At 39.2% G+C, this 25,415-nt stretch overlaps 3 protein-coding genes across 6 annotated transcripts in view; all 3 read left to right on the plus strand.

Annotated features, from left to right (window-relative positions):
• LOC149051181 (uncharacterized) overlaps positions 1–895 on the plus strand; it is a 10,033-nt gene extending 9,138 nt beyond the window's left edge. For both annotated transcript variants that reach the window (XM_089201262.1, XM_089201271.1), the window contains exon 10: positions 1–895. This exon is cut by the window's left edge. In XM_089201262.1, coding sequence (XP_089057388.1) covers positions 1–182 — 182 coding nt within the window. In that variant the 3' untranslated portion in view covers positions 183–895.
• A 3,742-nt stretch (positions 896–4,637) lies between these two features.
• On the plus strand, positions 4,638–25,096 carry LOC113681620 (uncharacterized). 3 transcript variants are annotated; one of them, XM_089206474.1, is made up of 10 exons: positions 4,638–4,813; positions 17,959–18,016; positions 18,451–18,660; positions 19,277–19,462; positions 20,272–20,511; positions 21,164–21,349; positions 21,923–22,189; positions 22,930–23,087; positions 23,488–23,722; positions 24,298–25,096. In XM_089206474.1, exons 1-10 carry the CDS (start codon positions 4,775–4,777, stop codon positions 24,588–24,590), a joined length of 1,872 nt encoding a protein of 623 aa, XP_089062600.1. In that variant the 5' UTR covers positions 4,638–4,774; the 3' UTR covers positions 24,591–25,096. The 3 variants fall into 3 exon arrangements, with proteins under 3 accessions (XP_089062600.1, XP_089062594.1, XP_089062608.1); XM_089206468.1 differs by lacking the exon at positions 4,638–4,813 and adding an exon at positions 17,222–17,499; XM_089206482.1 differs by lacking the exon at positions 4,638–4,813 and adding an exon at positions 17,319–17,499 and having other exon boundaries at positions 18,502–18,660.
• LOC113681619 (uncharacterized) lies at positions 5,222–13,756 on the plus strand. Its single transcript, XM_089206497.1, has 9 exons — positions 5,222–5,346; positions 5,755–5,964; positions 6,570–6,755; positions 7,633–7,872; positions 8,522–8,707; positions 9,279–9,545; positions 10,284–10,441; positions 11,651–11,885; positions 12,278–13,756. The coding sequence occupies exons 2-9, from the start codon at positions 5,784–5,786 to the stop codon at positions 12,568–12,570; spliced, it is 1,746 nt and encodes a 581-aa protein (XP_089062623.1). The 5' UTR covers positions 5,222–5,346; positions 5,755–5,783; the 3' UTR covers positions 12,571–13,756.
• Positions 25,097–25,415: the final 319 nt, after the last annotated feature.

The raw sequence follows: 25,415 nt of genomic DNA on the forward strand, positions 1-25,415 counted from the left end.
CTTCATGGAAGTGTATGGTCTATTGCCTCTCGGAGATGAGGTGTGTGTCATTCAACTATTTCCCCCAGAGTAACACATGTGAGCTTAACAACAGCACTGGATCAAGTAACCCGGGAGGTTTGACAAAGAGACCTGGGACCGAATATTACGAAAAGACAAGTCATTCATCATTCTTAGGTTGAGAAGCTGGTTCAAAGAAGAATGGAATCAATACTGAAATTACTAGATGGTAAGAGAGCAAGTTTTCCAATGCGGAACACTTTGGCATAGAATGGTAGTATTTATTGTCAAAGCTGCGATGGAAACAGACTCATTTGAAGCGGCTTAAGGAAAGCCCTTCATAGTATCAACACAACATTTCAGACTTTGTAAAATATTTTTCTTTTAATTTTCCGAGTCAGCTTTTCAGTTTTACAGTTTAGATACAGGATAAGAAAAACGATTACACATAGCAACTAATAAGAAAAGTGAAGAAATCTGAAGGTCTGGATTAAGTTCAATCACGTTCTAGCCAAGTTTAACCAAAAAAACTCTGAAATCGGAGTTTTTTGTTTGTTGGTATTTTTGTCCCTCATTTCTGGCAAGACGAATAAAATGTCTTCTTATTCGGCCGCTAAGATCAGATTTTGCCATCTTTCTTATGTTACATTCACACAAAACAACAAACCTGTGAAGTCGCATTAATATATTTGCATAAGTATATGAGTCTGTTATGCTACATGAGTGTTTACTAGACTTACCTCACCTAATGGCGCCATTTAGTTTACCTATGAACGTTCTGATATTTGAGGCGAAGGATTTTACGTATTTATAGAATTGCCGACACTATGTTCTGAAGTGCTTGTTCATAGCAATAAAAACGTAGTAATAGTACAATAAAAACGCTATGGCAAGATACCCATGTCGTGCGAAGGTATTTTCTTTGCTTTTGACATTGATGAAATCCATAATGTAAAGTGGAAGCCAACAAGATGCAAAGCCGAGCATAACCACTGCTAAAGTCTATGTCACTTTTGCTTCTTCCGCATTCGCACGGTATCGCCGAGGTTTATTTTTGTGAGAGAAAACACGATTTTATCTCAAAACAGCGCGAAATACTTTGACGCAGCAGACCGTGATAATGGCGAAAGGAGTAGCTATATAAAAAAACGTTGCTAAAGATTATGAAAGCTGTGTCATCTTCGAATGTGATCGAGCACATTGCCTCACCTGAATGAAACTGAAATCTGCCGCTCTTAAATGTAAAGAATAGAGGCGTAGATCCAACGAAAGCCAAACACCAACACATAACAATGTTAATCAAATTTGTTCTCTTCGTAAACAACACACGATACCTTCCAGGTTTCATGACGCAAAAATATCGACTTACTGAAATCAAAGTTAGTAATGTGCCCACTCCAAAATTCTTCTTCCCTTTTGACCCCTAAGAGTGACTGGCATCTAATTTCTTCTTACAGTATCAGCCCTGAATCACATATTAAGGTCAGAAGAATAAAGGAAATGATCACCACTGACAGAGCTCATGATTGTTAAACAAATCCTCCTTGTCAGTACCTTAGGAAATGAATGTAGAACAGTGTGGAGAATATGCATACTGATGTTAATGTGTCAAGGGTTAAAGAAAATGTAAACGGCATATTCATTCATCCCTCAGCATCTCAGTAAAAAAAACTCATCATTGAGGTTCCATTGACTATTCCTGATGTAAAAAGCCATTTCTATTTCTAAACAATGTTGACAATTTGTCATAATTACACCGATAACTATTACATATATTCACGATGACTTGCGACTGAGGTTTTCACTTCTCGATGAAAGATAAACTGTTTCCCAGCATGAAATCTGGGTTGACACGAATGGTTATGTTGGCAGACTAAGACCAGTTCGATCATATTGCCGTGAGAACTAAACACAATTGAAATTTCTTTCCCTATGCTTATCTGTTGTTCCCTTGAAATTCACTAATGCCATTAGCACTTAACGAAATGATTTACAATTGAACCCAAGCAATTATATACTCTTTAAAAGGTTCCAAAAAATTGTGAAAAGCATGTCTTAACAGCGCTATCCCGCGGATTTTGACGAAAGATTGTTTTGTAGGTTCAATTAAAACGCAATACAAGGCTAGTTTCTTCGATTCCATCAATCTAACAAATACATTCTGATGACCCCAAATTGATAACTCTTATGCTATAGAATTCAGATTTTCGTTGAGTTGGAGATTGGAATGGTAGTTTTTGAGTTGGGAAACTTTGTATACAATACCTCTGATGATGAAATAATCATTTTTTTAACATTCTCAAGATAGATGTTAGTGTTGAGTTACTCTCTCCGTCCAGCAATGATGATTGGAGTCCATGTTGCATCAAAAAGAAGCATTGAGTTATGCAGCTCTCATAATTTGAGATCGATTCCTCAAAACGCAATAGACGAGGTAAACAACTCTAACTCTCTTAACGACCTGTATGATGAGCTTATTTCATGATAATTCTGGCACAAATGTATCATGGGTAACTTATCGCAAGTTGTACAAATGTGTGAACTAACCTGTGTAGGAAACACTACTTAACTCTTCCCTCTCAACCTCACTGACGAGCAGCTACATAATTTACCGGAATGTCACACAATTTTATGTCATGTATTCGGGGGAACGTAAAAAAGGACTGGGGCAAAGTGGACTTTTTTCTGACGAGAAGCTGCATCATAAATTAACAGGAATGTCACGAAATATATTCCGTTACGCATTCAGGGAAACGCAAACAGAACTGAGGAGGAGTTTTGCGGAGACAAGAAGAAAAAATTTTGAAATAATTAAAGAATTAACTACTTTAGTTGTCATATTCTAGATGTTTGAAGAGAATATGATGGCATCCAGTTGTGTTTTCCCAATCATCGAGGACTGAGGGAGACTGTTTTCCTTGAACAGACCTAAACAATTAGTCAACAATGTTTAAGAAGGAAGGAATTATTTCTAACATGTTTCGCGATGATTTTTAGTTTGATTTAACCATTTTCATATCTGAAGTATTTCGCAAACAGGCAAGACTGTCATCGAATTCGGTGTAGCTTGATTGATAGCTTCTAAACCGCTGACACTCTGAACCTTGTCAAGATATTGACCAATGCGAATTCACCCTTTATTTAAAATAGAAAATTCATAAAATCTGTAAAATTACAGCAATGTTATGTCCGCGTGAAAATCGGACCAATAAGTTATCATTGAAATACGAGGGACCCAACGCAGCAAGGACGGCAGCGCTGTGGAAAAAGTCGTTTAAAAAATGAATTTACATTTTTGGTTAAAATTTTGCAAATGGCTGGATTTGTTAACAGCTTCTTACAGCGCCACACCTCAACTTTAACAGAACAGTTTGTGGTGTTGAGTTGCGCTTATAAAATTAATTTATTATCGGGGTTCCGTTGTCAGTCCACGCAAATTCTGGTAGTTTCTCGTTGTTGTTTTGCAAAGTTTTAAAACACACACGCTGAGCTTTTGTTCTGCTCATTAGCTGTGTTTTGTTTTTCCAAGTCCTCGTTGCCGTCGCCGTCATGGTGTGCTTACAGGACCCCATGGTCATATGCTCGAAAAACACGAAACTTTCGATTTTGTCCTCACATTATATATGGACCAAATCACTATTGGCTTACATGTTAGATGTGCATTCGTTGAAATATGAAGCGCACGGGAAATTTGGGAAACATGGCAGATGCCTAAGAGTTCCTCAGTAGGTGTCTGGAAATTCCCTCTGCAACACAATGTACACGCATACGTCATTAGCGTTTGCACCTGGCTAGACGAAAGTGGAGTACGATTTCTCTCAGTTTTCAATTAAAATATTTATATGGTTTGAAGAAATTTTGACAAATTTGATATGTTCACTCTCCCAGGTTCGTAAAACGTCTTTTTTGGGGGTGGTCAGTAGCTATGAACCAGGTTATGAAAATCTGTCCTTCAAAAATATTCTTTTTATTTCAAATTACTTGAGGCAATGGTAAAAATTTACAGGGAACACTTCTGCAATATAGCTACTTCTTCCTTTCAAATGAGTTTACTTCAATTCAAGGGCATGCGAAATTTGTTAATAAATTAATCATTGATCGGTAGGAGCCCACAATGGGCCCACAATATTTATTCATTTTTTATATTCATTACTGTACGATTTGGTGAGTGGAACATATTTGGAAACATGATCTTCGATATAGTCGACTGTTTGGGTTGTTTTAATGAAGTAAGCACCTGCTTGATTTGCATTACAACAGAGCAGATCGGTTTTGTTGAAAAAACTAATTCAGTATGTCAAAATTCAAAGGTGAGATATTCAAGTATCAGGAACAGTTTTTGTCGATTTTTGTATGATATAGAGGAAAGAAACTTTTATACAGTCGTAACTAGGAGAAAAAACACATGATAATTAATAAACCTGAAATATTTGCTATAATCTAATTAAAAATGTTACGTTGTGATGGATCCATATCGATTTGGAGATTATACCCTCTCAGTGGGACGTCAGGGTTAGGTATTATTTATTATTATTTATTATGCACACACATTTTTCGGTCAGTTCATTCCATGTTCCTTCAAACGAAGTTATGGGCGGATCCGCGTAAAGACAAAAAATCGTTTGCTTTGCCAATTGAGTTTTCACTTTCAAGTTTTTTTTTCCTGGAATAAGACAACCTCGCGATGCTCATCTGTTTAAAGAAAAGTATCACGTACTGCACTAGTCTTCCTGATCGGCGTTAAAAGGACCATTTGTGTTATAAATTTACAGCGATGTCAACTGAGGACCATCTTATATTGAATTCTTTAAGCGTAAGTACACCTGTCCAACTGCTTCTATCTGATCACAGTATTTGTTACAACTAGTTGGATTTAAAAAAAAACCGCTTTGCTGTCATTAATTTTCGGGGCAATTTAAGGCTGAGACAAGAGATCTTTCGTCAAATTTTTCTTTTTGCATTTGTTTGGACAAGCCCGCACTTGAAATGTTTCTAGCAGGTTACTCACAGTGGACCGTGGAGCCGTAATTATACGAGCATTGAGCAATCTTGCGAATATCAAAACATCTTGAGTCAAGAGCCTTAACAAAATTGAAATTCATCCTCACAGTTTCAGCCATCAAATATTTTATTACTCTTCTACAATGACTATGTTAATTTTCTCATAAAAAGTAGCCGCTACTTAGTCAGCGGCTTACTAAACTTCCGTATAAAAATTGTTCTTCAAATTCTAAACGTCTTAAAAAGTCTAAAGCGATAATTATATAGTTTCTTACTTTCAAACGCAGGTTATAATACAAACTGGGATATTGATTTTGCTGTTAGGAGTTTCCAATGTAACAGCAGGTGTGTATATACAAATAAGCTGCAATCCACGAAAAATCGCGCGGTATTCAACTGTGGACATTTGTTGGTAGACTATATCTGAAAAAACATTTCGCCATCCCTTAATGATGGTGTTCTAGATTTGAGAATCATTGCATATCTCATTGCTCTTCTCAAGAGTCCTAAATGAAAAACACACAAAATAGTCTATGTCGTACAAAATTTGTGTGACTTTCGTAAGGCTGAAATTAATTCTCTGAGGTCAAAGAGATAAGTTGTTTCCACCAATTCCTGTCGATGACACTTCACAGCAAGGAGACTGGTGCGAAAATCAAACTCTCTCGTGCCAAGCCCCCGTCGGCTTAAAATTCTCAGAGCTTCATTGAGAATCTGTAGGTAACGAGCTATTTTATCAAATTTTAACCACAGCTGACTTGGCATTGAGACAACCTGCAAACATGACCTTTCCTTGCGAATCAGAAGCTGCATTGGCTGTTGAAGGCAAATCAGCAGGGTGTGCAGTCACCACTCTTCTCACGGACCCCTGGTGGCGTGTAGATCTGGAGACGAGTTACGTTGTCGATGTAGTAAACATTATAGCCGGTGCCGATGGATTGACAGATTTTGAAATAAGAGTCGGTGAGTGGTCCGAATATATAACAAAACATCTGGTAATTTGGTATTATCAACTGAGTTGATAGCGTAAATTGGCCACCGTTAAGAGTTTAAAAGCTGACGTTTTGAGCGTTAGTCCTTCGTTAGAGCGATAACCGGACATCCGCTCAGTCTTCCAGAAGTTCTTCTCTAATGGCTGATTAGAACAAAGGAAAGAAGGAGAAGCCAATAGGATTCCAGGGTTATAGTTGAGTGAGAACGCGAATGACTAATTTGCAGTTGATTTAAGTTTTGAATCTGATTGGATGAGAGGGTGGCTCGAGTTCCCTAAACCAGTCGTAGCCCAGAATGTAACATTTATTCGCCCCATCGGTATATTAGATGGAGAGGACAGTATTAATACCCACGGAGTAATTGGAGTCTGAATCAGAGCGTCAGTGCATACCTCTCCGATACTCGAATATGGTGTGAATTATATCATTATCGATTCTTTATTATTTCGTTACCAAAAAAACAAAACGTTATGTCCCTCCGCCTTTCTTTTCAAAAGTGTTATGAAACAAGGAGAGATAAAGTCAGTTTTATCCTTTATTTCTGTCTACTAACTCTACATTTTATTATTTCCTTAGGCGACAATCTTGATAATGAAGGAAACTCAAACCAAAAGTGTGGAGGACCATACACTTTGACTTCTTCACAGGAAAAGTCGTTCTTTTGCACCCCAGGTATCAAGGGTCGGTATGTGAACATCCGAATAGCGGGAAACAACAAGAAGCTGGCCATCTGTGAGGTGTCAGTTAATCCTAATCCAACAGGTGGGCTCTGAACTTCGTCCTTGCAAATAGGAAGGAGGAAGAAATGTAAAGGTAGTGGGTACAAAAATAGCGAGAAAGGTAGGAAGTATGGTAGTGAGGTAGATAATGAATTGCCCTGAAGAAGGGCTAACGCTCGAAACGTCAGCCTTTAAACTCTTTACGGTGGCCAATTTACGTTTTCAACTCAGTTGTTAGCACAAAATTGCCTGTGATACTCTCCCACCGACGCAGCACCACAGTTTCTTTAGAACCTCTATCAGTAAAGTAAATAGTTGGGTAAAAGAAAGAAATACAGGTTGGTAGGGAGATAGATAATCAGATAGGTAAGCAGGATGAGAGCAAGAGTGTGAAGGAGGTTGGCAGGTAAGCAGGGCAGGCAGGTGAAACAGGAGGCAGGGAGGTAGCAGGGTAGGCATCTGGGTCTGCAGTCTGATCGTCCGAGTGAGAGTAGCCATAGAAGAATGTTGTCGGTAGTGGTGACTGAGGTTTCGACAAGCTTAGCGGAAGTCATGAGCCGAGTCAGGTGAGGACTCAACCAAGTGTTGTAAATCTGGTTGGGAGAGGTGGTTGACTAACTTAGTAGAGACCCCTCTCAGCAGATACCAACAACTAGTGGCACCATACAAACGACTTGTTCACGACATTTACATAACAAACGTACCAAACGTGCCAAATAGAAGGAGCTAACATTACTGACGAATAGAAACTAACTAATCACGACCGTTATTTAAAGAGAAATCAAGGCTATATCCAAGTTATTGGTTATGGACGTTTGAGTTGTTCTACCTGCAGCGAAGCTGTTAGGAGTGGGTTCATGTCAGCTTTGAAATTTTATTTCTATCTGCATAGTCGGTCACTTTTGTTTCTACTTTATCAGTAAACCTTGCTTTGAGCAAGTCAGCTTCTCAGTCCTCTGTCTCCCACAATGCTTACCCTGTGCGAGCAGTGGATGGAAATGCTGACAGTGACTGGAGCTCATCAAGTTGCACACATACATATAAAACAACGGATCCCTGGTGGCGTGCGGATCTGGGATCAAGTCAGCACGTGTCAGAGGTGTTCATAGTCAACAGAATAAAGCATGAAAATAGGCTTTTCAACATAGAAATCCGTGTCGGTGAGCCAAAATTCCTTGGAATATAGTTAATTTCACGTCATCGTTTCAGGTCATTTACAGGCCCCCATTCAAACCAGCTTGCAACTGAACTGCCCCAGTCTGACAAATATTACGATAAATAAATACAGGAGAAAAAAAAAAGGTTTGGTTCGAATTCATGTTGAGATATATACGATAAGTTTCATCAACTTAATCTTACGATCAGCATGGTGGCCATGTTATGTAGATAAACTCTTTTGTGACACCTCCCGACACAAATACGTTTTCCTATTGGAGGAGAACGTGTCAAATGCTATGTGTCACTTACTCCTTAAGGCGAACAAAACTCATTAACTCCCAAGGGAAACAATAACCTGAGCTTTGGACTCGCAAGTGAGCAGGTCGGGGACCTTAAAACCTCGGCAAAGCTGTGTGCCACTCCGAGTTAAGAAATATCTATTTTTTCAGTGATTCTCTAGACTTTGAAGGTAAAGAAAAACACTTAATGAATGGCCCCACGGGAAATAATAAGTTTTATATTCTCTCAAGGAGACAACCTCACTGTTTCCCTTGAGGCCAGCTTTAAGTATAGCATTAACCTTGATTAACTGCACTTCTTCAACTTCAACGATCAGCAAAGTCTTCTAAAAGAAGTTTTTTTATCCCTCAGGTGATAGTTTGGCAAATAATGGAAACTCGAATCCGAGGTGTGGTGGCTTGTACTCGATGGCTTATTCACTCAAAGCTTCGTTTTACTGCAAACCGAGAAAAACTGGACAATACGTAAATATCAGACTGGTGGGAAGTAGCATGGTTCTGATTTTGTGCGAGGTGGAGGTGTATTCTGAAAGCAGAGGTATCTCAGAGTTCAACCTCTTAATTCAGTTCTCAGAAGAGCTTCTCATGTAACTTCTCCCTATAATATCCATACAATATCCAGCAAGCAGGCAATGACAATACTCAAACTTTTTGGGAAAAAGTCGTAATCTTGATTTAACACGAAATACTCGGAAATAAATTGCGTGGAAAAATGTAGCAGCGAGAGGAGAATTAACTATCAGATCTTGAAAGTCTAAGGGTTAAATTTATAGAAAGCTTTCTGCATGCCCATAACTTGACGCATTTCACTTCAAGTTCTTTCTCCATAGCTAAATGTAAAGGGGGGGGGGGAAGAGAGAAAAGAGCGAATTGGTAGGGAGGGAGGAGAGGAAGAGTTGTAGGTCAATGTCTCAATAATGGATATCACAAGAGCCTCGTCCGTTTCCATTTGGTCATAGTAGACAAACAACACCCGTTCTTCGTTACTAATCCCACTCTGCAGCCATTGGTTACAGCACTTACAATAAGACTGTAACTGAGTATGAACGTAAAAGATTGGCTTTGTAGAGCGATTAAAAAAGATGATGACAGCATCTTCCTCATTCTAGCCATTCTGAAATACAAGCCAGTAAAACACTCAGTGCAGGATGCCTATTACCAAACTTCTATAACTCTGGTCTGTCCAGAGCCTTTCGGTTATCCTGAACCGTTTGTGACCTGGGTCAAAAATGGTGTCGTCCTTCAAAACAGCTCATCCGACTTGACACTGAATCTGTCAATCATTGCTCAAAGGGATGCTACCAAGTGGACAATTGACTGTGTGGCCCGCAACAAACATGGCGCTGATTATCACAGATTTGTTTTGAACTTGCACAGTAAGTAAAAGAACCACACCCTTTCATATGCGAGAGCCAGGCGTGGATCTTTTGATGGAAAACCCTGCTAGGCAGTCCAAGAACAACTTCTACGCTCAGAATTTAGTTTATCAGTTATGTCCTGCGATCAGTCCTTTTCTTAAAATAAGTGGTTTGGTCGTTGCGTTTTTGATATCTGATACATTTTTGTGTTTAAGGGTTTCTCTAATAAAGTCAGCATCGCAAAGCACGCGGTGTGTTTGAGTTCCAAATATCACGTATTGACGAATGTACATGAATTAGTATCCCTAGAAAAAGAAAAGTTCTCACCCAAATTAGCCGAGTCTTTTTTCCAGAAAACTACTTAAACAGTGTGGGAGACACAGTGGACAAAGACACCTGATAGTCAGTGCACTGGTTTCCCGGTCAAGAGGTCTGGGTTCAATACCTGGCCTGGTAGATATGTTGTGTTCATGGGCAAGACACTTTACTCTCACAGTGCATCTCTCCACCCAGAATGCAAATAGGTACCGGCGAATTTTCAGGGAAGCCTGGTGAAATGTTGAGGGGTAACCATGCGATGAACTAGCATTCCATCCAGGGGAGGGGAGGGGGGAAGGGGTAGTTACACTCCTAATCGCTACATACTATGAAAACCGGGATAAGCTCCGATTGGATGGGCCAGTAGGCTCGAGTACAGACTTTATCTTACTTATCTTCACTAAAAAAATATGGAAAGATATCCTCTCTTTTATTCAGGCAGACATACGATGTGCACGGAATTCAGAGACCTAATGGAAGGGACAAGAACAGTTCGCCATGTAGTACATAACCAACAGTCGGCACAAAATGATGGGGACATTGATAACCGTGCATGGTACCGCTTTGTTAGTCGAGCCACAGGAACCCCAGTGCAGGTCTGATCTAAGGTTACAATTTTTTCCGGTTAGAGGAGGAGGAGTAGAATAAAAAGCATTTGTAGAGGGGAAGTCTTGAGGTTGAGAGTTGAGACAGGGTGAGGCATAAAATAAAAGATACGTCCAGTTAAATGGTGAAATGTTTTGTTTCAAGAATAGGTAATGCAACTTCTCTACCATATTTCACTGACCGACTGCAGGAAAAAATTAGGTCAAACAGTCTAGTCTCGTGAAGTTTCTATACAAAATTTATGCAGAAATGTAACTGGGAGCTTGTAACCTCCTTGTCTTAACTTGTCTTAATCTTTTCCAAAGCAAAGAAAGAAAAACAAAATTTGAATAATTCCTTCTACTTTATAAAAGGTTATTATCAAATAAAGTGTGGTGTTATACAGGGATTTCTGGCCCTGAGAAAAGCCGTAACAACACACGTGAAAAAATATCGTATTTTTCACGTGTGTTGATATAGCCAACCAGCTGCTGACGCGTCATCCGCCTTTGGCACCACTCGGTCGGGTTGATGAATGAACGGCAAAGTTTTCACGATTCTCAATACAAGTAGTTTGTCGGAGCTTTCTCGAATTATGGCGGCTAAAACACTTAAAATTCCGTATCGCTTACAAACAGAGAGGTTCAAACTCAAGAAGGGGAAGAAAACCAATATACTAAAAGAAAAACCGAAAGTTTTCCATTTAGTGGCTTTGGTGTTATCATTTCTCTCGGCTGAGAATGAAAATCGACAACTGGAGGATTTGCCACTGGCCGATTTTGGCCGTTTACCTGAAAGACTTCTTCCTTAGGTAAGGACAAAGTCAATAAATGAGAATTTTGTAAATTGAAAATTACGACCATTGTTGATTTTGTAATCATGATTCAACATATTGTTCTATCTTAAGAGTTAGCGCCAACGTACTCTACGATTGTTATTCGGGGATTGTCGATTCATTTATTTTCATTCATTATTGAAGTCGGCTTTCCTTGTTAGCAAAGGGCTATTGTGTTTATATGATAAACAAAATAATACATGGTTGGTTATGTATATGGAATTTTTCTTTTCGTGTTCAACTCGACATCCCACTCGTTCGCTGCGCTCACTCGTGAGCTATCGAGTTAAACACTCAAAGAGAAATTCCATATCTACGCGCGCCCATGTATTATTCTCTATTTAACGGATTACAAAAATTTAAAATTTCTAAATTTTCTCGCCAGCTACCGGACTCCTGCACGGAACCTTGGACTTGTGGTACTCAGGCCTCAGGCTGGCTTCGCGGGGGTCATCCATCAATGGAAGAGGGCCTTGTACACCGGAATGTTTGCTTTAGTTGGAATGACAATTGCAGCTTTGCCGAAGTGCAGGCGCTAGTCAGGCATTGCTATGGATACTATGTGTATAAGCTGCAGCCGACAGCTTTGGAATTCAAAGTGAAAGCCAGATATTGCGTAGGTTAGTAATCCATCGGTTACCTTTACAATGATCATAAGCCACTGTAGACTTCTTCTCAACAATTCTTAGGGCATGTTACTCCTCTTGTACTATTAGCACAAATCTTAGTGACCGACTAAAGCTTTCCGACTTCTGATTGACTGATAAAACAGAATATAGAACTTGAGAGAACAATGCCGAAAACAAGTTTCTAAAAATATAAAAAATGTAAACATCAGTGACACACTCGGCTGCACCTCGTTAGCTCTTTTTTCGTTTTTACTGCATTTTGATGTCATCAGTGATCTTTTACTAAACAGAAGCACAATAATACGTATACTACTCGGTTGTGTAGACTCTAAGTGCCATATTTTCATTAATCTCTGTGATGTTATTTTCACCCTATATCAAAGAAAACCGAGCCATCCCTTATGAAGATGCTTTGTTTTACCAACCCGTTACAAAAACTGGTGTACAGTCAGCATTGAAAAATCACGTGATTCACAAGGAATATCACGTAACATCTTCATGGAAGTGTATGGCCTATTGCCTCTCGGAGATGACGTGTGTGTCATTCAGCTACTTCCCCCAGAGTAACACATGTGAGCTTAACAACAGCACTGAATCAAGTAACCCGGAAGGTTTGAGAAAGAGACCTGGGACCGAATATTACGAAAAGACAAGTCATTCATCATTCTTAGGTTGAGAAGCTGGTTCAAAGAAGAATGGAATTGACCGTGAAATTTCTAGATGGTAAGAGAGGAAGTTTTCCTATGTGGAACACTTTGGCATAGAATGGTAGTATTTATTGTCAAAGCTGCGATGGAAACAGACTCATTTGAAGCGGCTTAAGGAAAGCCCTTCATAGTATGTTACATCAACACAACATTTCAGACTTTGTAAAATATTTTTCTTTTAATTTTCCGAGTCAGTTTTTCAGTTTTACAGTTTAGACACAGTATAAGAGAAACAATTACCCATAGCAACTAATAACAAAAGTAAAGACATCCGAAGGTCTGGATTAAGTTTAACCACGTTCTATCCAAGTTTAACTAGACAAAACTCTGGAATCAGAGTTTTTTGTTTGTTGGTATTTTTGTCCCTCATTTCTGGGAAGACGAATAAAATGTCTTCTTATTCGACCAATAAGATCAGATTTTGCCATCTTTCTTATCTTACATTCACACAAAACAACAAACCTGTGAAGTCGCATTAACATATTTGCTTAAGTAAAGCAGCCTGTTATGTAGGCTATACGAGTTTTTACGACACGTACCTCACCAACTGGCACCATTTAGTTTACGTGTGAATGTTCTGATATTTGAGGCGAAGGATTTTACGTACAATGGAATTGCCGGCACTATCTTCTGAAGTGCCTGTTCATGGCACCGTATATGAAGGGATTGATGGTGCTACTCAGGGACAATAAAAACGCGATGGTGATGAAATGCATAATGTAAACTGGAAGCCAACAAGATGCAAAGCCGAGCAGAACCATTGCTAAAGTCTATGTCACTTTTGCTTCTTCCACTTTCGCCCGGAACGCCGAGGGTTATTTTTAAGCGAGAAAACACGATTTGATCTCGAAACAGCGTGGAATACTTTGACGCAGCAGACCGTGATTATGGCGAAAGGAGTGGTGATATCAAAAACGTTGCTAAAGATTATGAAAGCTGTGTCATCTTCGAATGTGATCAAGCACATTGCCTCGCGTGAAGGAAACTGAAATCTGCCGCTCTCAAATGTAAAGAATAGAGGCGCAGATTCAACGAAAGTCAAACACCAACACATAACAATGTTAATCAAATTTGTTCTCTTCGTAAACAAAAAATTTAGACATACAAAAATTCAGTCGAAAAACCAATTAAAATAGTTTGTACGATCGAGTAAAAGCCCATTAACCAGTAGTGTTTACTATTACGACCACCTCCCACCCCTCCCTACGTAGTAATAGTCCGTCTCTCGCCCCTACTAGGTAATAACACTCTGCCTCCCACCCCTCCCTCATTGCTGGTAGACTTCATCCCACCCCTCCCTTAGCACTAATGGTGTGCTAAAATGGTCCAAAAAAAGGTCCAAAAAATGGTCCAAGAAATGGTCCAAAAAATAGTCCAAGAAATGGTCCAAAAAATAGTCCAGTCCATGTTTTACCCTATGCCCTTAAATCTAACAAATACATTTTGCTTACCCCAAATTGATAACTCTTATGCTATAGAATTCAGATTTTCGTTGAGTTGGAGATTGGAATGGTAGTTTTTGAGTTGGGAAACTTTGTATACAATACCCCTGATGATGAAATGACTATTTTTTTAACATTCTTAAGATAGATGTTAGTGTTGAGTTACTCTCTCCGTCCAGCAATGATGATTGGAGTCCACGATGCATCAGAAAGAAGTCATTGAGTTATGCAACTGTCATAATTTGAGATGGATTCCTCAAAACCCAATAGACGAGGTAAACAACTCTAACTCTCTTACCGAGCTGTATGTTGAGCTTATTTCATGATGAATTTGGAACAAATGTATCATGGGTAACGTATCGCAAGTTGCACAAATGTGTGAACTAACCTGTGTAGGAAAAACTACCTGAATCTTCTCTCTCAACCTCACTGACGAGCAGCTGCATAATTTAGAGGAATGTCACACAATTTGATGTCATGTATTTAGGGGAACGTAAAAAAAAGACTGGGCCAAATTGGACTTTTTTCTGACGCTGCATCATAAAAGTAACGGGAATGTCACTAAATATATTCCGTCACGCATCCAGGGAAACGCAAACAGAACTGAGGAGAAGTTTTGTGGAGACAAGAAAAAAAAATTTTAGAATTAATCAAAGAATTAACTGCTTTAGTTGTCAAATTTTTAGATGTTTGAAGGGAAGATGATGGCATCCAGTTGTGTTTTCCCAATCATCGAGGACTGAGAGAGACTTTCTCCACTGAACAGACCTGAAAAATTAGTCAACAATGTTCAAGAAGCGGGGAATAATTTGTAACATGTTTTGCGATAATTTTTTAGTTTGATTCAACCATTTTCGTATCTGAAGTATTTCGCAAGCAGGCAAGACTGCCATCGAATTAGGTGTAGTTTGACTAATAGCTTAAGCTTCTAAACCACTGACACTCGGAACCTCGTCAAGATATTGACCAATGCGAATTCACCCTTTATTTAAAATAGAAAATTCTTAAAATCTGTAAAATTAGAGCGAAGTTCTGTCCGTGTAAAAGTCGGACCAAAAAGTTGTCGTGTCGAGGTACCCAATGCAGCAAGGATGGCAGCGCTGTGGAAAAAGTCATCAAAAAGTGAATTTACATTTTTGGTTAGAATTTCGCAAATGGCTGAATTTGTTTCCAGCTTCTTAGTGGTGTAGAGTTGTACGTATATAATTAATTAATTTACCATCGGGGTTTCCGTTGTCGGGGCTGTCCTGGTGTAACGGTACACGGGGGAATTCCTATTGTTTTCATATCCATACATGGAGTTGTGACGCAGTTCGTTAATGTTTCGTTCCTTTGTATACCGGTACACGAGGACACAACCCCGTTGTCAGTCCACGCAAATTGTGGGAGTTTCACGTTGTTGCTTGCAAGGTTTTAAAACGTACGCGCTAAGCTTTAGGGCTGTCCACAGGTTGCTCCAATTTTCTCAAAAAGTTACTCCAATTTCCTCAAAAAGTTGCTCAAAAGCTGCTCCAAAACTCTAAAAGTTACTCAAAAGTTGCCCCAAAATCCAAAAGCTGCCTTCAATTTTTTAGTTTAAGAGATTGATTAACAACTTAAATAGAGATTTAATGAATAGATTTCACTTTGCATAGATATTGTATGCATAATTATATCATACTGACTCATCAATATTGTAAGACTGAGTCTCTCTCAACCCAAATCATAAAAATCTGATTCTCTGTATTTGCTTTCTATTACGATAATCACGTGATTGTATTCGAACAAAACAAACTTTGCTAATATGCTTATTAAATATATAAAGTTTCTCTACTTCTAAAGGATCTGAATATTTATCATCTTCACTCGAGTTCGAGCATGGACAATCACTCGGCTCCGCCATTTTGAATTTTTCAGCATATCCGCTGACCACCTTCGGCTGCTACCACAGGCAGACCACCAGGGGAATAGTGTTTTTTGTTTACAAAAGGTATTTTACGCAAAATCATGCATACAAGAAACTGATGCTTTAAATTAGAACTTGAATGGGCGGTTTTTAGTTACAAATTGCCTTAAAAAAGCAAGAAAGTTGTTCAAAAAAGAAAAAGTTGCACGAAATCCGAAAAGTTGCTCGAAGGACTAAAAGTTGCTCCAAATCTTTTGTTTTGCTCATTAGCTGCTTCGTTTTGCTACGTTCTCGTTGCCGTCGCCGTCATGGTCTGCTTAAAGAACCAGAACCCCATGGTCATATATTCGAGAAACAAGAACCTTTCGATTTTGCTCGCACATTCAATATAGACCATATTACAATTACCTTACATGTGAGATGTGCATTCATTGAAATATGAAGCACACGGGAAATTTGGAAAACGTGACAATGTGCGTGTCCGGAAATTCTCTTTGCCACGCTCCAATGTATACGCATACGGCATTAGCGTTTCACCTGGCTAGATGATAGTGAAATACGTCCGTGTGATTACAATTTCTCTTAGTTTGCAATTCAAATATTTGTATAGTTTCAAGAAATTTTGACAAATTCGACTAATTCACTCTTTCTTGTAAGTAAAAAGTTTTTTTTTGGGGTGGTTAATCAGTAGCTATGAACCGCATCTTAGAAAGAAAAGTCTCTTTATATCCAGGTTATGAAAATCGGTCCTTTAAAACTATTCCTCTTATTTCAAATTACCTTAGTTAATTGCAAAAATTTACATGGAGCATTTCTGTAATATAGCTGCTTCTTACTTTCAAATGGGTTTACTTCCATTCAAGGGCATACGAAATTTGTTGATAAAGTAATCATTATTTACGATCCCCTGCCAAAATAAAGAGGATCTTCTTTTTGGCCTCTAGCAGGAGCCCACAGTGGGCTCCTGCCTCTATTCATTCATTTTGGTTTGTTTTAGTGTAGTTAGCACCTGCTTGATTTGCATTACAACAGAGTAGACTGGTTTTCTTGACAAAATTAATTGAATGCCAAAATACAATGGTGAGATATTCAAGTATCAGAAACAGTTTTTGTCGATGTTTGTATGAAATAGAGGAAAGAAACTTTTATACAGTCGTAGTTAAGAGCAAAAACATATGATAATTAATAAACCTGAAATATTTGCTATAATTTAATTAAAAATTTTACGTTGTGATGGATGTATTGCAATTTAAAGATTATACCCTCTCAGTGGGACGTCAGGGTTTTAATATTACTCATCATGTACACATTTTACGGCCAGTTCATTCCATGTTCCTTCGAACGAAATTATGGGCAGATCCGCGTAAAGACAAAAATTGTTTGCTTTGCCGAGTATGTAATCATTTTCAAGTTTTTTTTTCCTGGAATAGGACAACTTCGCAATGCTAATCTGTTTAAAGAGAAGTACCACGTACTTTACTAGTCTTCGTGATCGGCGTTAAAAGAACCATTTGTTTTATAAATTTTCAGCTATGTCTACCGATGGCCATCGCATATTGAATTCTTTAAGAGTAAGTACACCTGTCCAACTGCTTCTTTCTGATCACAGTATTTGTTACAACTGGTCGGATTTTAACCCGACAAAACCGCTTCGCTGTCATTAATTTTCGGGGCAGTTTAAGCCTGAGACAAGAGGTCTTCTGTCAAATTTTTCTCTTTGTTTTTGGTTGGAAAAGCCCGCGCTTGAAATTGTTCTATCATTAGTTCACGGTTAATCGTGGTGCCGTAGTTATACGAGCATTGAGCAATCTAACGAATATCTAAACATCTAGAGTCAAGAGCTTGAACAAAATTGAATTTCATCTTCACAGTTTCAGTCATCAAATATTCTTTACTCTTAAACAATGACTATGTTAATTTTCTCTCAGAAAGTAGCTGTCTGCACTTCCTTAGAAAAATTTCTCTTTAAATTCTTAACATCTGAAGAGGTCTAAAGCGTTAAATACCTAGTTTCTGACTTTCAAACGCAGGTGATGATACAAACAGGGATATTGATTTTGCTGATAGGAGTCTCCAATGTAACAGCAGGTGTGTATAAACGAAAATGCTGCAATCCACAACAAATGGCCTGGTATTCAACTGTAAACACATTTTCTCAGACTATATCTGAAAAACATTTGCCATCCTTAAATGATGGTGTTGTACATTTGAGAATCATTGCATATCTCGTGGCTCGTCTCAAGAGTCCTAAATGAAAAACTAACAAAAAAATCCATGTCGTACGAAATTTGTGTGAGTTTTGTAAGGCTGAAATTAAGTCTTTCAGGTCAAAAGTCCCAGAACTGCCCCCCTGGATAGAAAGTTGGACCATCGCATATAACTTCCCTCTCCCCCTTCCCTAACTCCCTCCCCTCTCTTCGAAAATCAAACTCTCTTGTGCCAAGCCCCCATCGGCTTAAAATTCTAACAGCTTAATTGAGAATCTGAAGGTAACAAACTATTTTATCAAATTTAAAACACAGCTGACTTGGCATTGAGACAACCTGCAAACATGACCTTTCCTTGCGATTCAGAAGCTGCATCGGCTGTTGAAGGCACATCAGCAAGGTGTGCAGTCACCAGTCTTCTCACGGACCCCTGGTGGCGTGTAGATCTGGGAACAAGTTACGTTGTCGATGTAGTAGACATTACAGCCGGTGCAGATGGGTTAACAGATTTTGAAATACGAGTCGGTAAGTGGTTCAAGTCATAGAACAAAACATCTGGTAATTTGGTATTATTAACTGAGTTCATAGCGTAAATAAATTGGCCACCGTTAAGAGTTTATAAGCTGACGTTTTGAGCGTTAGCCCTTCGTCAGAGCGATAACCGTACATCCGCTTAGTCTTCCAGAAGTTCATCTCTGATGGCTGATTAGAACAAAGGAAAGAAAGAGAAGCCAATAGGATTCGAGGGTTATAGTTTCAACCGCGTGAGAACGCGAATTACCAATTTACGGTCGATTTTAGTTTTAAATCTGATTGGATGAGAGGGTGGCTTGAGTTCCCTCAACCAGTCGTAGCCCAGAATGTAACATTTATTCACCCCATCGGTATATTCGATGGAGAGGACAGTATTAATACCCACGGAGTAATTGGGGTCTTAATCAGAGCGTCAGTGCATACCTCTCCGATACTCGAATATTGTGTGAATCATATTATCATCGATTCTTTATTATTTGGTCACTAAAATATCAAAACGTTATGTCCCTACGCGTTTCTTGTCAAAAGTGTTATGAAACAAATAGAGATAAAGTCAGTTTTATCCTTTATTTCCTTCTACTAACTCTACATTTTATTATTTCCCCAGGCGACAATCTTGATAATGAAGGAAACTTAAACCAAAAGTGTGGAGGACCATACACTTTGACTTCTTCACAGGAAATGTCGTTCTTTTGCACCCGAGGTATCAAGGGTCGGTATGTGAACATCCGAATAGCGGGAAACAACAAGAAGCTGGCCATCTGTGAGGTGTCAGTTAATCCTAATCCAACAGGTGGGCGCTGAACTTCGTCCTTGCAAATAGGAAGGAGGAAGAAATGTAAATGTAGTGGGTACAAAAATAGCGAGAAAGGTAGGAAGTGTGGTATGAATCGCCCTGACGAAGGGCTAACGCTCAAAACGTCAGCCTTTAAACTCTTTACGGTGGCCAATTTACGTTTTCAACTCAGTTGTTAACACTAAATTGCCTGTTCTACTCTCCCACTGACGCAGCACCAGAGCTTGTTTAGAACCTCTATTACTGAGGTAAATAGTTGGGTAAAAGAAAGAAATACAGGTTGGTAGGGAGATAGATAATCAGATAGGCAGGCAGTATGAGAGCGAGAGTGTGAAGGAGGTTGGCAGGTAAGCAGGGCAGGCAGGTGAGGCAGGGAGGTAGCAGGGTAGGCATCTGGGTCTGCAGTCTGATCGTTCGGGTTAGAGTAGCCATAGGAGGACTGTTGTTGGTAGTAGTGACTGAGGTTTTGACAACCGTGGTTGACTAACTTAGTGGTTGACTAACTTAGTAGAGACCCCTCTCAGTAGATACCAACAACTAGTGGCACCATACAAACGACTTGTTCACGACATTTACATAACAAACGTACCAAACGTACCGAATAGAAGGACCTAACATTACTGGCGAGTGGAAACTGACTAAACACAACCGTTACTCAAAGAGAAATCAAGGCTATGTCTAAGTTATTAGTTATGGAAATTTGAGATGGTCGTCCTGTGGCGAAGCTGTTAGGAGTGGGTTCATGTGAGCTTTGAAATTTTATTTCTATTAGTACAGTCGGTCACTTTTGTTTCTACTTTTATCAGTGAACCTTGCTTTGAGCAAGTCAGCATCTCAGTCCTCTGTCTCCCACAATGCTTACCCTGTGCGAGCAGTGGATGGAAATGCTGACAGTGACTGGAGCTCATCAAGTTGTACACATACATATAAAACAACGGATCCCTGGTGGCGTGGGGATCTGGGATCAAGTCAGCACGTGTCAGAGGTGTTCATAGTCAACAGAATAAAGCGTGAAAATAGGCTTTTCAACATAGAAATTCGTGTTGGTAAGCTAACATTTATTGGAATATAGTTAATTTTATCTCATCGTTTCAGGTTATTGACAGGCCCCCATTCAAAACAGCTTACAACTGAACTGCCTCAGTCTGATAAATATTGCGATAAATAAATGCAAGACAAAAAAATAAATAGGTTTGGTTCAAATTCATGTTGTGATATATACGATAAATTTCATCAACTTTATCTTACGACTGGCATAGTGGCCATGTTATGTAGATAAACTCTTTTGTTACACCTCCCAACACAAATACGTTTTCCTATTGGAGGAGAACGTGTCACATGCTATGTGTCACTTACTCCTTAAGACGAACAAAACTCATTAACTCCCGAGGGAAACAATAACCTGAGCTTTCGACTTGCACGTGAGCAGGTCGGGGAACTTAAAACCTCGGCTAAACTCTGTGCCACCCCGAGTCAAGAAATTTCTATTTTTTCAGTGATTCTCTAAAATTTGAAGGTAAATAAAAACACTTAATGAATGGCCCTACGGGAAATAATAAGTTTTATTTTCCCTCAAGGAAACAACGTCACTTTTTCCATTGGGGCCAGCTTTAAGGATAGCTTTAACCTTGATTTACTGCCCTTCTTTGACTTAAACGATCAGCAAAGTCTTCTAAAAGAAGTTTTTTTATCCCTCAGGAGATAGTTTGGCAAATAATGGAAACTCCAATCCGAGGTGTGGTGGCTTGTACTCGATGGCTAATTTGCTCAAAGCTTCGTTTTATTGCAAACCGAGGAAAAATGAACGATACGTAAATATCAGACTGGTGGGAAGTAGCATGGTTCTGACTTTGTGCGAAGTGGAGGTGTATTCCGAAAGCAGAGGTATCTTTTAGTTTAACTTCTTAATTAAACTCTCAGAAGTACTTCTTATGTAACTTCCCTCTATAATATCCGTACATCATCCAGCAAACAGATAATGAGAATACTCAAATTTTATCAAGAAGAAGTTGTTACCTTGATCAAACACGAAATTTTCTCGCAAATAAATTACATGGAAAAATATAGCGGCGAGAGAGGAGAATTAACCATCAAATCTTGAAAGTTTAAGGGTTATATCCATAAAAAGCTTTCCGCATGCTCATAAATTGACGCACTTTACTTCAAGGTCTTTCTCCATAGCTAAATGTCTTGTGGAGGAGGGAAGAGGAAAGAGCGAATTGGTAGGGAGGGAGGGTAGGAAGAGTTGTAGATCAAAGGCACAATAATGGATATCACAAGAGCCTTGTCCGTGACCATTTGGTCATGGTAGGCAAACAGCTCGTTGTTAGTTCCTAATCCCAGTCCGCAGCCCTTAGTTACAACACTTACAGTAAGATTGTAACTGAATACGAACGTAAAAGTTTGGCTTTCTAGAGGGATTAAAAAATGATGATAACAGCATTTTCCTCATTCTAGCCATTCTGAAATACAAGCCAGTAAAACGCTCAGTGCAGGACGTCTATTACCAAACTTCTATAACTCTGGTCTGTCCAGAGCCTTTCGGTTATCCTGAACCGTTCGTAGCCTGGGTAAAAAATGGTGTCGTCCTTCAAAACAGCTCATCCGACTTGACACTGAATCTGTCAATCATTGCTCAAAGGGATACTACCAAGTGGACAATTGACTGTGTGGCCAGCAACAAACATGGCGCTGATTATCACAGATTTGTTTTGAACTTGCACAGTAAGTAAAAGAACCGCACCGTTTCATAAGCGAGAGCCAGGCGTGGATCTTTTAATGGAAACTCTGCTAGGCAGTCCAAGAATGAATTCAACGCTCAGAATATAGTTTATCAGTTATGTCCTGCGATCAGTCCTTTTCTTTAAATTAGCAGTTTTATCGTTGCGTTTTTGATATCTGATACATATTTGTGTTCACGGATTTCTCTAATAAAGTCAGCATCGGAAAGCAGGCGGTGTGTATGAGTTCCAAATATCACGTATTGAAAAATTTTATTTGAATGTTCAATTTTAGTTGACAAGTTTTTACCCAAATTGACCGAGTTTTTTTTCAAGAAAACTACTCAAACAATGTGGGAGACACTGTGGACAAGTCTCCTGATAGTCAGTACACTGGAATCCCGGTCAAGAGGTCTGGGTTCAATACCTGGTCACGTCAATGCGTTTTGTTCATGGGCAAGACACTTTACTCTCACAGTGCATCTCTCCGCCCAGAATGCAAATGGGTACCGGCGAATTTTCAGGGAAGCCTGGTGAAATGTTGAAGGGGTAACCATGTGATGAAGCAGCATTCCATCCAGGAGGAATGGGGGGGGGGGTAGGGGGCAGTAATACTCCTAGTCGTTACATGCTATGGAAACCGGCACAAGCTCCGATTGGATGGGCCAGTAGGCTCGAGTACAGACTTTATCTTACTTATCTTCACTAAAAGAATATGGAAAGATATCCTCTCTTTTATTCAAGGCAGATATGCGATGTGCACGGAATTCAGAGACCTGGTTGAAGGGACTAGAACAGTTCGTCATGTAGTGCATAACCAACAGTCGGCACAAAATGATGGGGACATTGATAACCGTGCATGGTACCGCTTTGTTAGTCAAGCCACAGGAACCCCAGTGCAGGTCTGATCTAAGGTTACAATTTTGTCCGGTTAGAGGAGGCAGAGTAGAATAAAAAGCATTTGTAGAGGGGAGGTCTTGAGGTTGAGAGTTGAGACAGGGTGATACATAAAATAAAAGATACGTCCAGTTAAATGGTGAAATATTGCGTTTCCTGAATAGGTAATGCAAACTGCTCTAGTATTTTTCACTGACCCACTGCAGGAAAAAATTAGGTCGGACAGTCTAGTCTCGTGAAGTTTTTGCGCGAAATTAATGCGGAAATGTAACTGGGAGCTTGTAACCCTATATAGCCAGTTTCCAAAGCAAAGAAAGAAAAACAAGTTTTGGATTATTCCTTCCACTTTATAAAGAGGTAATTCACGAATTACAGAAATCTAGAATATCTTAATTTTCTCGCCAGCTGCCAGACTCCTGCACGGAACCTTGGGCTTGTGGAACCCAGGCGTCAGGTTGGCTTCGCGGCGGTCATCCATCAATGGAAGAGGGCCTTGTACACCGGAACGTTTGCTTTAGTTGGAATGACAACTGCTGCTTTGCCGAAGTGCAGGCGCTAGTGAAGCATTGCTATGGATACTATGTGTATAAGCTGCAGCCGACAGCTTTGGAATTCAAAGTGAAAGCCAGATATTGCGTAGGTTAGTAATCCATCGGTTGCCTTTACAATGATCATAAGCCACTGTAGACTTCTTCTCAATAATTCTTAGGGCATATTACCCCTCTAGTGCTATTAGCACAAATCTTAGTGACTGAGTAAAGCTGATTTTCTGTGACTGATTGACTGATACACAATTCATTAACCAGCTCCCAGTTGGCTTGTTAGCTCAATTGGTAGAGCGCTGCACCGGTATCGCAGAGGTCATGGGTTCAAATCCCTTACGGGCCTAAAAATTTTTTTCAGGTCCTATTTACAACTACTCGTTTTAGTAGTGTTCTTAGCTGCGAGGATCTCCTAATTTCATCAGAATATAGAACTTGAGAACTTGAGAGAACAATGCCGAAAACGAGTTTCTAAAAAAATAAAAAATGAAAACATCAGTGACACATTCGGCTGCACCTCGTTAGCTCTTTTTTCGTTTTTACAACATTTTGATGTCATCAGTGATCTTTTACTGAACAGACGCACGTTAATACGGATACTACTTGGTGATATAGACTCTTTAAGTGCTATATTTTCATTAATCTCTGATGTTATTTTCACCCTACATCAAAGAAAACCGAGCCATCCCTTATAAAGATGCTTTGTTTTACCAACCCGTTACAAAAACTGGTGTGCAGTCAGCATTGACAAATCACGTGATTCACACGGAATATCACGTGACATCGTCATGGAAGTGTATGGTCTATTGCCTCTCGGAGATGAGGTGTATGTCATTCAACTATTTCCCCCAGAGTAACACATGTGAGCTTAACAACAGCACTGGATCAAGTAACCCGGAAGGTTTGCGAAAGAGACCTGGGACCGAATATTACGAAAAGACAAGTCATTCATCATTGTTAGGTTGAGAAGCTGGTTCAAATAAAAATGGAATCAATAGTGAAATTCTTAGATGGTAAGAGAGCAAGTTTTTCTGTGCGGAACACTTTGGCATAGAATGGTAGTATTTATTGTCAAAGCTGCGATGGAAACAGACTCATTTGAAGCGGCTTAAGGAAAGCCCTTCATAGTATGTTTCATCAACACAACATTTCACACTTTGTAAATATTTTTATTTGAATTTTCCGAGTCAGTTTTTCAGTTTTACAGTTTAGACACAGGATAAGAGAAACAACTACCCATAGCAACAATTAACTAAAGTAAAGAAATCCGAAGGTCTGGATTAAGTTCAACCACTTTCTAGCCAAGTTTAACCAAAGGAAACTCTGAAATCGGAGTTCTTTGTTTGTTGGTATTTTTGTCCCTCATTTCTGGGAAGACGAATAAAATGTCTTCTTATTCGACCAATAAGATCAGATTTTGCCATCTTTCTTCTCTTACATTCACAGAAAACAACAAACCTGTGAAGTCGCATTAATATATTTGCATAAGTATATCAGTCTGTTATGTAGGCTATATGAGTTTTTACGAGACTTACCTCACCAAATGGCGCCATTTAGTTTACCTATGAATGTTCTGATATTTGAAGCGAAGGATTTTACGTATTTATAGAATAGCCGACACTATCTTCTGAAATGCTTGTTCATAGCAATAAAAACGTAGTAATAGTACAATAAAAACGCGATGGCAAGATGCCCATGTCGTGCTAAGGTATTTTCTTTGCTTTTGAAATCCATAATGTAAAGTGGAAGCCAACAAGATGCAAAGCCGAGCAGAACCATTGCTAAAGTCTA

The sequence above is a fragment of the Pocillopora damicornis genome, chromosome 1 (assembly GCF_964200805.1).
Source record: "Pocillopora damicornis chromosome 1, jaPocDami1.2, whole genome shotgun sequence".
Classification (NCBI taxonomy): Eukaryota; Metazoa; Cnidaria; class Anthozoa; order Scleractinia; family Pocilloporidae; genus Pocillopora; species Pocillopora damicornis.